General features: G+C 40.1%; 2 protein-coding genes across 3 annotated transcripts; both read right to left on the bottom strand.

Annotated features, from left to right (window-relative positions):
• Positions 1-365: 365 nt before the first annotated feature.
• On the bottom strand, positions 366-5,529 carry vrtn (vertebrae development associated). Of its 2 annotated transcripts, none has more exons than XM_048250765.1 (2): positions 5,241-5,529; positions 366-3,669 (listed from the first exon to the last, which is right to left on the bottom strand). In XM_048250765.1, the coding sequence occupies exon 2, from the start codon at positions 3,665-3,667 to the stop codon at positions 1,601-1,603; it is 2,067 nt and encodes a 688-aa protein (XP_048106722.1). In that variant the 5' UTR covers positions 3,668-3,669; positions 5,241-5,529; the 3' UTR covers positions 366-1,600. The 2 variants fall into 2 exon arrangements, with proteins under 2 accessions (XP_048106722.1, XP_048106723.1); XM_048250766.1 differs by having other exon boundaries at positions 366-3,672.
• Positions 5,530-6,563: 1,034 nt separating this feature from the next.
• LOC125299347 lies at positions 6,564-11,817 on the bottom strand. The gene is made up of 4 exons (XM_048250589.1): positions 11,478-11,817; positions 10,655-10,924; positions 10,127-10,231; positions 6,564-6,751 (listed from the first exon to the last, which is right to left on the bottom strand). Exons 1-4 carry the CDS (start codon positions 11,815-11,817, stop codon positions 6,564-6,566), a joined length of 903 nt encoding a protein of 300 aa, XP_048106546.1.
• Between the last annotated feature and the right edge of the window lie 568 nt (positions 11,818-12,385).

Consider the following 12,385-nt stretch of genomic DNA (forward strand, 5'->3'; position numbering starts at 1 on the left):
TTTTCAGCAATATTAAACCTGAAAAAATCCAATATGTTCACAGAGATAAATGTAAACATAAAAGTAAAGCTATACATTGCTTTAGACTTTGTACCGATGTGCGCCATACTCCTCCCAAGATGAGAGGCAATGGACTGGTCTACAACTCCAAATCATAAAGCAATTTTATGTCCATGGGTCCTTGTAAGTACAATCGATCAGACACTTATTAACTAAGCCAGCACTGGGTTTGTGTTGAACATGAGACAATTACATGCCACTGAGAACTTAAAAAGGATGTTATGGCACGAGTGCAAAAATTAATGATGACTCACTCACAGTTTGAAAGAGCAGTCCTAAATTTGACAAACATTCAGGCACAACAAAACATTTAGCGGAAGGTTTATTGATTTCTTGCTTCTGAGCAAAAATTGCTTTGCTGTGTGAGTTACTACATGCACATTCCCATGATTTACACTGTACAGAATCACTAAGCATCCAGGAGCCAGAGTACATCACCTGAAACAACTAATATTCAAGACGCTGTTAAACAGTCTACAAAAACCCTCCATTTTATTACACCATAAAGATGTCTCCATAAATTTAGATTGTAAACATTACAAAGTGACAAAATAAGACAAAATACTTGTGATTATGGTACAGACCTTGGTCAAAAGACTCAAATAAAAAATGATTAGGTAGTTTTAACAAAAAAGGTGAAGCGAAACAGATTAATCTCAATGAGCAACAAACCACATGGACATTCATATGTCTTTTAAAAGAAATTGTCAAAATACTGTGTGCAAAAAACGAAAATATAGACCCTGATATTCATGTCATAAAATGTTGCATTGTAAACATTCACACTGAGCACATTTGAGTTCTATAACATATCATTGCTTAACTTAGTGAATTAAAAAAACTGACTGAAAAAAAAAAAACATCGAAATTTAAGAGTGGCAAGAACAGAATATAAAATAAGTGGTGCCACATGAATTAATTTCTAGAAACAGATAACATTCAGTTGTCAATACAAAAATATATATATATGAATCAAAGAATGAAACAGAACTTGGTCAAACAAAGAATTGTACAATGCTTTCATTTCTCATCATTGAAATAATAATTGGCATAAGATAAGCATTTGAAACTACAGATGCTAGTCATGTTGACTTGCAAAAGTAAACAAAAAAGAAACTTTGTAAGCTGTAACCGACGCAACTAAAATAAAATGGATAGGAAAATAAAAGGCCAACCAGTCACTGCGGTTCAAGGCGATTAAGAAACCACTCAAACAAAGAGCCATTTGAAGCCCCACTATCTCTGGCTTTGAACTACCCTTTTGCCCAAGGGCCATTAAGGCTTAAGTGGTGCACAGCTTAAGGATAGTCTCATTTCACACACATGCTAATGTCCTGAACCTGAGCTGAGAGCAGACTAAAGTAAGGGAAAGGAAGAGGGACATTTTAAAAATGCAATTTAGAGATCTAGACGATTAGCCTGGCTGTTTATTTCTAAATACTTAAAAATGTGTGTGAATTTTCTTACTGTGAGTCCAGGCTGATGGAAAAAAATATCCCCGATTGGTTGAACTGTGGTGGTATACAGCAATTTAGAGCCATCATCCATGAACTAACGGAACACCATGATGCAAAGCTCTTTTCCACATGTAGTAAGTGGAACGTGGAGTGAGGGGAAAGTAGGATCTAAACTCCTTGAAAGTGGGGAAAGATTTTTCCTCAAAGCGTTGCTGCAGGAATAACTTGGCCTTGGCCTTAAAGTTGGCCAGTGCCACCACATCCATGACAAACATTTGGTCCTCTGGGGTTTTGTGGGGGACAGGGTATGCAGGAAGAGTGACCTTGTAGGGAGAGACTGTCTCATGAGCCCACAGCTTTGGGCTCAACAGCTTGGGGTTACCTTCCAACAGAGACACTGGAGGATTGGCCATCTGTTTTTGAGGCGCATCTCTGACAAGAACCATGCTTTCAGCCGCTTTTACCTGTGGGTTGTCCATTACCTGTTCTTGTTGGTTGCTCCTGTTTCTCCAGAACCAGTAGAAGCTAGTGGAAATGGAGGGGAACATGGCTTTGAACTTGGAGAATGTAATTTTGGACTTCTGGGCATAGGCTTTTGCCTGCTCTCTGAGCTTCTTGTTGCGAAGGTGTGCCACCTGAAAAATCTTGTGCTTGTGTCTCCAGATCTTGACCCTTGGGGCTTGCCTGTGGCTTGCTGGCTGGACAGGGAACAGCTCACCGTTTAGTCTCTGAGACTTGTCACCATCTGAGCTGTCCTCACTGCTCCCAGTTGCATCTTTGTAACCCGGATTGAACCGCATGGCTTCCCTCCTCCAGTTGTAGTATGTTGACCTTGATATGCCTGGGAAGCTTCTCTTGAAGATTCTGTATGGGAACGAGGTGTTCATAGCAATGCAGTTCTGCAGACACTTCTTGGCCTCTTGCATCAGGGTGAGATTCTGGGCGCGCTCTCCCTCCAGATTGTCTGCGTTGAATGTAAAGTAGCTTGTGATGTTGTCTTGAGGATCACTGTGCTTCCCATCCGGTGAGGACCAGGACTCTGGTTCCGTGCTCTCCCCTGGACTCACCTCTCCTGCGGATCCCCCAGAGAGATGACCTCCAGAGGACATGAGCTCATGCTTCCAGGCATAGTAGGTTGAGCGAGAGATCTCCGGGAAGAATTCCTTAAACTGGGGAAGAGGAATGAGCTTTCCTTCCAAGTAGCAGGCTTGAAAGAAGTGTTTGGCCTCATACCTAGCAGCAGACTTCTGCCGGTGCTCCTGGGTTTGCCTTCTCCAGCGGTAGAAGGTGCTCTTTGTGATGTTGAATTTGTCCTTGAGGCTCGAGTAGGACAGCCGCGAGTCCTGATTCAGCAGTTCAAGAGTCTTAATCGGCAGGGCTCTCTGTTCACTGTTAGGGGTTCCTATGTTCAGATCACAGGCTTTCAGAAGGGCGACAAAGTTGTGAGGCTTAAAAACGGCGGCGTCCTCCAACTCCCCGGACCACATGATGTGGATTGTTTCTAATTCTGTGTCCTTTGGCCAAACCCTGGGCCGAATGAGCCGGTTGAAGTAGGGCCGGATCTTCAGGTTGTACATGGGGTAGACGGAGTAGATGTTACACTGGACCACAGAGGAGAGGGCATAGATGTGCCACATGTTGGCAAAGGAGCCTGGGAAACAGGACGCTTTGACATCGGCGTCAAAGATGGCTTCCAGCACGGCCATGGGGAGGTTCAGCATGTCCTCCGACTCCTCGGCGCAGAGGGAGAACCGGGCAGCCTGCAGCATCACCTTGGAGTCGATCATCCCAGACAGGTAGTACCTCTTCCACAGTAGCATCTCCACCACGGTTCTCACCTGCAGCTCCAAACTAAGACTGGTGCTGCCCACCAACAGCATGCTGGCCGCGTCAAAAAGCAGGTTCCCCTCCCCCTTGCAGGCTAGAGGCAGCAGGCCGACAGGGGCATCCGCAGGGTAAAGAGTATGGGCCACGCTATCGATCCCCATCCACGAGGTGAGCTCCTTACAGGCATCTGTGGGGAGGAGGAAGGGGGACAGGACCTGCTCCACCTCCATGGCCACCTGGGTGAGGGCCTCCAAGCCTGTGCACTCGGTGGCATCCTGGAGCTTACCAAGGACAGAGAGCACAACCTCCTTCCTCTGAATCATTCCTGCTAGAGAGAAAAAGTAGAGCAGTCTCAGTAAAAGGATGGAAAACTGAAAGCCTCTTATTACTGCTCTTTTAAGAAATGTAAACAAAAATAATTTTGTAACTTTAAACTGTAGGGATGACAAAGGCAGTATACACACTCAGCGACATTGCACTGTGCCTACTTCAGACGGCACTGTTCCCACCTAGTTTGGCCTACCATCAAATGCTTGACCTCTTTAAAAAGCTGAGACCCTGTAGTTTCTTAGAAAACAGAATAATTGTGTGAAGTACTGGCACAGAGTTACAGAGGCTAGAATATTGTTTTTTTTTTTCTTTCTGCTGGATAACAAGCATATCTGAACTGACCACATTTCAGCCCTCTAGGTCACTTGATAACTTAAAAACACAACTGAGCCCTAGCGCCAGGTCTTGTGAAGCTGTTTGCAAAAGTAGATCAATATAGAATCAAATATGAGTACTTTAGACCATTATTTGCCAAGGTATGCTCATGTGTTTTGTAAAATGCCCTGTGGAAACTCATAGTACTTTTGGCTACCCAAAATGGATACTGACAATAAAAGGCTTACTGTATGGCAACCTCTTGGTGTATAAGCATAGTCCTAATCTCAAATGAAAGGTAACACTCTGAAGTTTCTTGTAAACATACTTGGATTGTATGTCAGGAGTTCTGATATAGAATGACTACACAATGTAGGAATGTATGGAATAATTACACAAAAGTATCTATTTTTGCATTTTCTTTGTTGGCTCAATAGGTGTGTATAAGATGGACTCTACATCTGCACAACTAATATTGGATAAACCAACATGGATATTCAATTTCTATGGATTCCTGTGAATATTTCAAGACCCAATATGACACATCTACTTATTGCTAAGGATATACACTGCAGCTAGAAGTTAGGGAAGCACCAAAGGCGGAGGGCATTTTTGATTAAATTTAATTGAGACATAGTAGGATTAATTTGACAATGTAAAGCACTATACAGATTGTACATGAAAAGGTTGTCATGTATGGATTCCCAAGCTTTCAAATGGTGTATAATATTACTATACTACATAGCAATATGGTGCATACAATTGATTTAGAATGTTGGGGAGAGTTGGGTGTGCCATGGAAGGCACACGGTCTCATAACAGTAGCCCTAACTGAAAACGTATAATGAATTGCTAATTGCTGGTCACCACAGTCAAAATGTAATTTTTAGCACCATTTTGCCATACCATTCATAATATGCTACTGTTTCACTATTCAACATTTGTATCAGGGTTTCCTTAAAGCACATACACTGAACACACGGTGAAGGCCTAGCCTACTAAACGAATTTGCGCCTGTTGCTTCCCATTAATTCATTAGCCGCGAGTAAATCTGAAAACATCACTTGCCATCTTAAAAAAGCTGTTTTCCCGTTGTGTCAACACTGATTTGATTTCCCTCTGGAAACATTCGCTTTACTATGGCGTTTAGCTCGTTACTCCGTTTAGACTCGGTCAATTTAAAATCTTAATTGGGAAGTCTCCCTTATCGTTAAACTCATAAAAACGTATAATGAGGACATGAATATTTACCTGAAATCAGTAATGTAACTCTCAAATAACCGTCCGTCCGTCCGTCCGACCTGGGCAGCAGATATTGTGAGATGAATTAGCCTAACTGTTCTGCGTTTCCAGATTAATCCATTGTGAGTTTACTGACTGACTGAATTTACTTTGCGCTTGTGGTTAGCTTCTTTGCGGCCAACCTGAGTCCAAGGCAGTTTAGAGATTTGACATGATAAGGAGTACCTCCCTCCAGGAAATTGTCAATCACAAGATTGTTTTTTGTTCCAGGCATGAAAACACACCCTCTCACACAGCGCCGTGGTCAATTTCAATGTGAAGTGTTAACAAAAGCCTTGGTGTCAAGAGGCTATTAAGTCTGATGAGCGTATCGATAGGCTACGTTTGGTAGGCCTGCCTACGTGTGATACCTGTCTGGGTTTAACAGATATTTTAGATGTACAAGTCTGCTCAAAAGTTTACTTCAAACCTCGTAATGATAACTTATCTTTAGGAAAATACTGAGGACATTTACGTTGTTTGCGGACGGATTTCCTTGATCAGAGAAAAGTACTCCTAATATAATTCAAAAGTATTCTAAAGCTAAATCCATTTTAATGATGATGTCAGTGTCTATTTTACATTTGTTACCTTTTCATTTATTAGTCATGGCAATAAGGATAAAATTGACAATTTAATTTAGAGTCATGTCCAACTATTCGAATGAACTCGACAATGTGAAATGATAGCCACAACGAAAATATTTTCAAAGCAAGGTCTTTTGTCTAACCAAGAAACCTGAAAATGTTTTAGAAAATGTGTAAACCAGAGAGAGAGAGAAAGTGCTTGAGATGTAGACGGGTCACTGGGGGCGGGGTGGAAATGTCTATATCTCCAGGTGAATGCATCAGTTAAACAACGGATTTCACTGCACATATTCAACAAAGTTAGTTCTAAATATGTAATTGTTTATATTAAATCAGTGTAAGTGACAGGATGCAGGTGTGTATGGATTTGTGTTGCCTAATATATAGCACTGTGATGCTGTCTCAACAGGCCTGCAGTTGAGTCATTAAGACTTTAAAATGTGTGGTACTTAAGAGTGTTTGGATATAACTAGCTGACACATTGCAGTATTATATGAACTGGAATGGTTCAGATTTCTTTATATGTTTAATACCAGATGGAAATAGCTGAGGTTTCCCACCTAAAGATTTCCGAAAACCTCTTGTTTATTAGGTTCCTGCGCAGCAGCAGACTGTGTGTATGTGTGTCTTTACTGGTAGGCCTATACGTCTGCCAAAAGACACACTGCTGGTGTCCATAGTTGCTCGTTTCTGTCAGGTATCACTTTTAACACTTCTCCCTGTCCGCCTTTTGTAAGGCTTTCAGGATCTCTGGCCTTTTGTCCCACGGCCACCCCACGTACTCCTGTCCTCCACGTACCAACACAGCCACACCTCTCCCTGGCCTTGGTCTATGCGTGGCCCTCCACTGTGTACTCTTCAGGGGGGCTGCCAGACTACTTGGTGCCATTGCAGCTGTTTTGCAAAGAGGTATGTGGGGAGGGGAGAAAACAAACCTTACAACTTATCCACCTCCACAGAGAGAGAGCCCAGTGTTGGGATGCACATTTTTCCTTATAACACTGACACTGGTGTCCGTAGATACATGTCCTTTTTGTGATCACATCTGGATGTTGGTTACATTCTGCTGCCGGACAGTTATCACTGTCTTTAGTCAGGAAACTGGAGTCAGTATTGTCCTAATTACACATTACAGCACATTCATTTTGAAATTTGTACCAATTGTATAATGTAATGGAACAAGCTTGAGATAGAGTCCAAATCTGCCTTCAGTAAATGGAAGGGACCTCCTGGCAGAATTGCAAAACATCGAAACAAAGGACATTAATCCCCTTTGACATTTATTTCCAATGGAAAACTTTCCACTTCAATGATTGTTGTTGATGGACAAGCTGAGTGTTATTGAAGTTTTATTTTCTAAACATTGGTGGTGAATAGTGAGGTTCTCCTTCACTGCAAAGCACTTCAGACGCCTTGAAAAGCGCTATATGAATGTAAATATAGTGTCAAATAATTTAGTTTTCCTTATGAACTGATTTTAAAAGTCTATTTCGTTTCATTTGTATATTTTGCTCTGTGTAAAATGACTTGATTTAAGATTACAACTGAGCATTTCCAGTTTAAGAGCAATATGCAACAGATAGTCTGTCACATTCTAAGAGTGGACTATCAGAGAGCTGAGAGTACACACATAGATAGATACCCAATATTTAGATGTCTACTACTTAACTGTGTCTGTCACCATGCATACAGAACAGTGGAGTACAATAGTAGTATGATAGTCACAAGAGAAACGTGTGTGTGTGTGACAAGAGTGTGTGTGTGTGTGTGTGTTTTCTGATTTAGCCACTATAAAATTAAGGGCTAGGGTAATGCCTTTAACTTTTCACAAGAATAAATATTTGTACAACTTTGTGCAGAGACGTTTATTCATGTGGATGCTAAAAGACTATATTAATGTCACTTGTGAATTTTGCTCTTCTTGCACAATTTCTCTTCCCATTTTAGTTCCTTTTATCTTCTTTCATCTAAAACCATCACCACCTCTGAGTCAGGCATTGACATAAATGGTGTGATGAGTGTTCTTCTAGTTCATGTTCCGCCTTATTATTATTTCTTCATGAACTATCTCTTTCTCTCTATCTGCTCACTGGTCAGTCCACAGTCCACTTTTGTCTTCTTAATCACTCTCTTGCTTTAAGTGTGCAGATTAACTACATTCGCCAGTAACCAGTCCAGGCTGTTTAATATGCTAATGTTGAAACATTCGTACCGGCTCCGGTAGTCTGTCACACACTGTGTGTGTGTGTGTGTGTGTGTGTGTGTGTGTGTGTGTTTGCATGTGGGATATCAGGTCAAGAGGACTGGGGGTTGGGTAAGGTCTTCAAAGGAGCACAGTATAGCCAGAAAACAGAGCAAGGGAGAGGAGGGAGAGGAGGGGGTGATCACAACCTTTTGTTCTTGAGCTTGACCGTTCAGAGGCTTCTGAGACACTGTCAAGACCAAGGCACTCGACACCTACTGGATCGTCACTGCATGGGGGCTGTGGTGCCAAAAGCCTCAAGTGTGCAGACCAACAGTGTGCTGCTCTCCACCACCATGTTATCTGATCTGCACCCCCCTCTCACACCCTCCATGCCCAGACAAAGCACACAACAGAGTTTACATTTTTAAGTATTTATATTAAGGTATAAAGCAAATGAATACAGTGAAAAACATATTTTTTGTTTACATTTGTATGTAGGGAGTTCTGTTAATTGAAAGATAAGTACATTAAAGAGCAATTGTTCTTCAAAATATTGCCAACAATTCCCTTGAAAGAGACTTAGATACATATAGATAGATAGATAGAGAGATAGAGAAATACTTTATTGATCCCCAAGGGAAAATTCATCTTGGATAGGATTCCTATATGATATACTTTTACAAATACAATTGTTTCGTGATTTGATAAAAACAAAATATCTGATGGCAAAAATAGAAAAACTGTCTCCTCACAGACCTCTACACAGACCCTAATTAGATTGACGGACTTTGTTTCAAACAGGAATGAAATGATCTTAATAGGAATCTGACAGACAAAGGTCAAGGTAAAACGTTCAATCTTTAACAAAAAATCCCTAGCGATTAGACTGTAATTATTAGAGTTATGCTGTAAGCAGGTCTATAAAACCGACCCCTCATTCCCTGAGTGCATTAGGGTCCACACTCATCCTTAACAGCATCAATAAAACAGTTAACACGTGACACCTCACACAGTTTTAAAGACACGAATGTAACGGCCAAGAAGACCCACAAAGAAGCCAACTATACACCATGAATTTACCGAGAAATGTACATTAATTACACTGTAGGAAAATATGTATTTACAGTACCACCTGCAGTGTGGGGTGGCGTGTTCAGCACATAGTCTTGATGGTGGCATACTCTGTCTCATGTTGGGCTGTGGGTTTATCTGAACTTTTTCTGATGTTTGCTGTGATGGTAATTTCCACATAGGTGACTCCCTGGTCTCCCTGTAAGTGCAGAACCCTCAAGTCAGTACATTGAATCCAGTATGCTGTTTTAATATGGATCTTCAGAGGTGATACTGAGTGATCATTTAACTAGTTAGCTCTTGTGGTTTAATGATAGTTATTTTAATGAAGCATAGTTTATTTCAAATACTGCATTTCATCTGAGTAAGTATGGGCTAAAACAAGATAACATTGGATAGATACTGAATATTATAATATAATAATACAGCAGTGTATTTATGAAATTATGAATGAAATTAACTCACGCACACAAATATGTAAAGGTCCAATTTGCCCAGACTTTTTCCCACTTTTTTCATTTTCTCATTTCTCTGGCAACGATGACACCATACATTTCAGATTACTTACCGGAGCCTGTTTTGATTGTCCTGATAATTTCCTCTCGTGTTCAGTTTTTTCCTTTGGTACATTTGTGCTCACATTCTCAGACCTCACATTTGCTGTTTCACGCTCTGAAATGAAATAATAATAAAATAAAATAATAATAATAACAAAGCTCATCAGAGGATTTCTCAGTGTGCTGTAATTTTTTGTGTCTGAATTTGTCATGACTTTTTAATCCTCTGATAGAAGTATATTGTTTCCATAATGGAAGACTAAACCTTAACCAATTTATGTCTATGTATTATGGTTGTATTACCGGTATACAATATATTCATGTATAGCATCATATGATTTGTTTGTTTATGTATAGAAACCTTAGAGCCCATAACTTTCATGCAATAGAGAATATTGTCTCTGTTTATGTGTGGTGTGCCCCAGTTAATCTTAATCACATCTTAATGTTACTCACTTGCTTTTTTTCTCCTCCAGAGAAATACTAGAAATGCACACAGAGCCACAGCTACAGCCCCAACCACAGCACCTATCAAGCCCACAGGGTGAGAGCCATCTTGACCTGCGCAGCACAGACACGGGAAGAAAATTAGCCTTTTGTAAATGGTTGAATTCAAAAACCGAAACATTATTCAATGTTTGAAAACACGAACATTGACAAAAGAGGACAAAAATAGGAAGCTGCAGTGTAAAGTGGAATGGAAGGGGGGAAAAAAACCTCAAAACATCTTATATTCTTTACCTCTTAGGCCAATATGCATGTATCATTGGGACGTAATAACTGTTACGTTTTCTTCAGTAAAATGAAAAAGGTTTGTATACGAGTGGAGCATGATATAGGAAAAGCACTGCGCTTAAATCGCTTCCAACAATGATGTACCCTGTACAATGATCCAGAAAGACATTTACAATTTAAATAATAAACATAAATGCAGGCATGCAATATCAGTTACTAAAAGTACTTTTGATCAGTGTTACAAGTCACCTTGTAGATTGATGATGTAGTCCAGAGTGGCTTTGAGCTCTCCCTTCGATTCCACTTTACACTGCAGCTTCCTATTTTTGTCCTCTTTTGTCAATGTTCGTGTGAATGAGATAATATATGGATACACGTCCTTGACCCGACGTTGGTTAAAGCCAGTCCACACTATCTTTGTGCCATCCTGTCCATTCTGGCGATGGTCATGGATGGTCAAATGGCAGTAGAAGGTTACAGTGGTGTTAGCCTTCATCTCTGATGCTATTGAGGAGGAAACTAAGAAAGAAATGAAGACATTCAGGGTTCCCACAGGTCATGGAATTTCTGAAATATCATGGAATTTTGGAAAGTCTATTCCAGACATGGAAGGTCAGGGAATTTTATCATTTTGGGGGCAAAGTCATGGAATATCAGGGAATTTTGTTTAAAATGTATTTGCCAATTCATAATATATTTCCACTCAGAATTGGTGTATATCTTGTTATTAGATTTACTGCTTGCTTGAGTAGTTGTGGTGTCCAACTTTGTTTATTCAATGGCCATTTATTCATCTCTTACTATAAAAAAGTGAAAGATTCTTGAATGCTATGTGACTGTTCTGAAATATTTGGTGGGTATATTGATAGATAGATACTTTATTCATCCTGAGGGAAATTTTAGTTTTTATGTTAGCATTGCACCCTTCATTACACAGTATAGGTCATGGAAATTCAGTGTTTTTGTCAGGGAAAAGTCATGAAATTTCACTTAGAGTGGGAACCCTGGATATTACAGACTGCAGGGTATTATATACTTCACAGAGAAATGCTACACCGAGTAAAAATCCCACCTGTGAGTATAGAAAGATAAAAAACAGTGTCTTCTCCATCTTGTTGTCCATGTGTAGTCAAGAACTGTCGACAGGTATACTCTCCCGCATCCTGAGAGGTGACGTTAATAATTTTCAGAGAACAGTCAGGCTCTAGCTTCAGTCTGTCTGCTCTGTTTGTGTTCTCAGACCTGATGCTCCCATGGGTGACTTCTTCAATAGCGTCTTGAGATCCAGGGCTGCTATAGAGCCATGTAGTAGAAGAGCAGTCCTCAGCAACTACATTTTCACATGGCATTGTCACATCATCTATTTCCTTTGAATACACAATATGTGGGTCTTCACATTTACCTGAAAACATGGTAATGACATAAATAACATAGCCAACAACTTATAAATAACATGTTCCAATCCAAGGATCTTAATATGTTCCATTCCAAGTATCTCATCATCACTGACTCCCCTTTTTAAAGTGCAGTTTTCAGATCTTCCCTCCCCATACACACATAGTTTCTACACTTCCCTTACTTACTTATTCATATTTATTATTTTGGGTGACGCTCTTATCCAAAGCTACATACATATGTCAATTATTACAAGGGCCAGTCTCCCGGAGCCAGGGGTGGACAGTAAATAAATACATTTACTTGATTACTGTACTTAAGTATGATTTTTGAGTATCTGTACTTTACTTGAGCATTAATATTTTTGGAAACTTGTGTCTTTTACTCCACTACATTTGAAAGACAAATACTGTACTTTTGACTCCACTACATTTGAAATATAGATAGATAGATAGATAGATAGATAGATAGATAGATAGATAGATAGATACTTTATTGATCCCCAAGGGGAAATTCAAAATTCAAAATATGACCATGAAGTACTCATTACTTTTAACCACAATTGATTATTTAAATGCAATAATA

This window comes from Alosa alosa, chromosome 8, assembly GCF_017589495.1.
Source record: "Alosa alosa isolate M-15738 ecotype Scorff River chromosome 8, AALO_Geno_1.1, whole genome shotgun sequence".
Classification (NCBI taxonomy): domain Eukaryota; kingdom Metazoa; phylum Chordata; class Actinopteri; order Clupeiformes; family Clupeidae; genus Alosa; species Alosa alosa.

Bases quoted from the DNA above. Each gene is read 5' to 3' on its own strand.
- vrtn (XM_048250765.1), bottom strand. From the start codon at position 3,667: ATGATTCAGAGGAAGGAGGTTGTGCTCTCTGTCCTTGGTAAGCTCCAG.
- LOC125299347 (XM_048250589.1), bottom strand. From the start codon at position 11,817: ATGTTTTCAGGTAAATGTGAAGACCCACATATTGTGTATTCAAAGGAA. The intron at 10,232-10,654 runs GTGACTTGTAAC...TGTGCTGCGCAG, and splicing joins CTACATCATCAATCTACAAG to GTCAAGATGGCTCTCACCCT. The intron at 6,752-10,126 runs GTGAGTAACATT...TTTGCAAAACAG, and splicing joins CTGGAGGAGAAAAAAAGCAA to CTGCAATGGCACCAAGTAGT.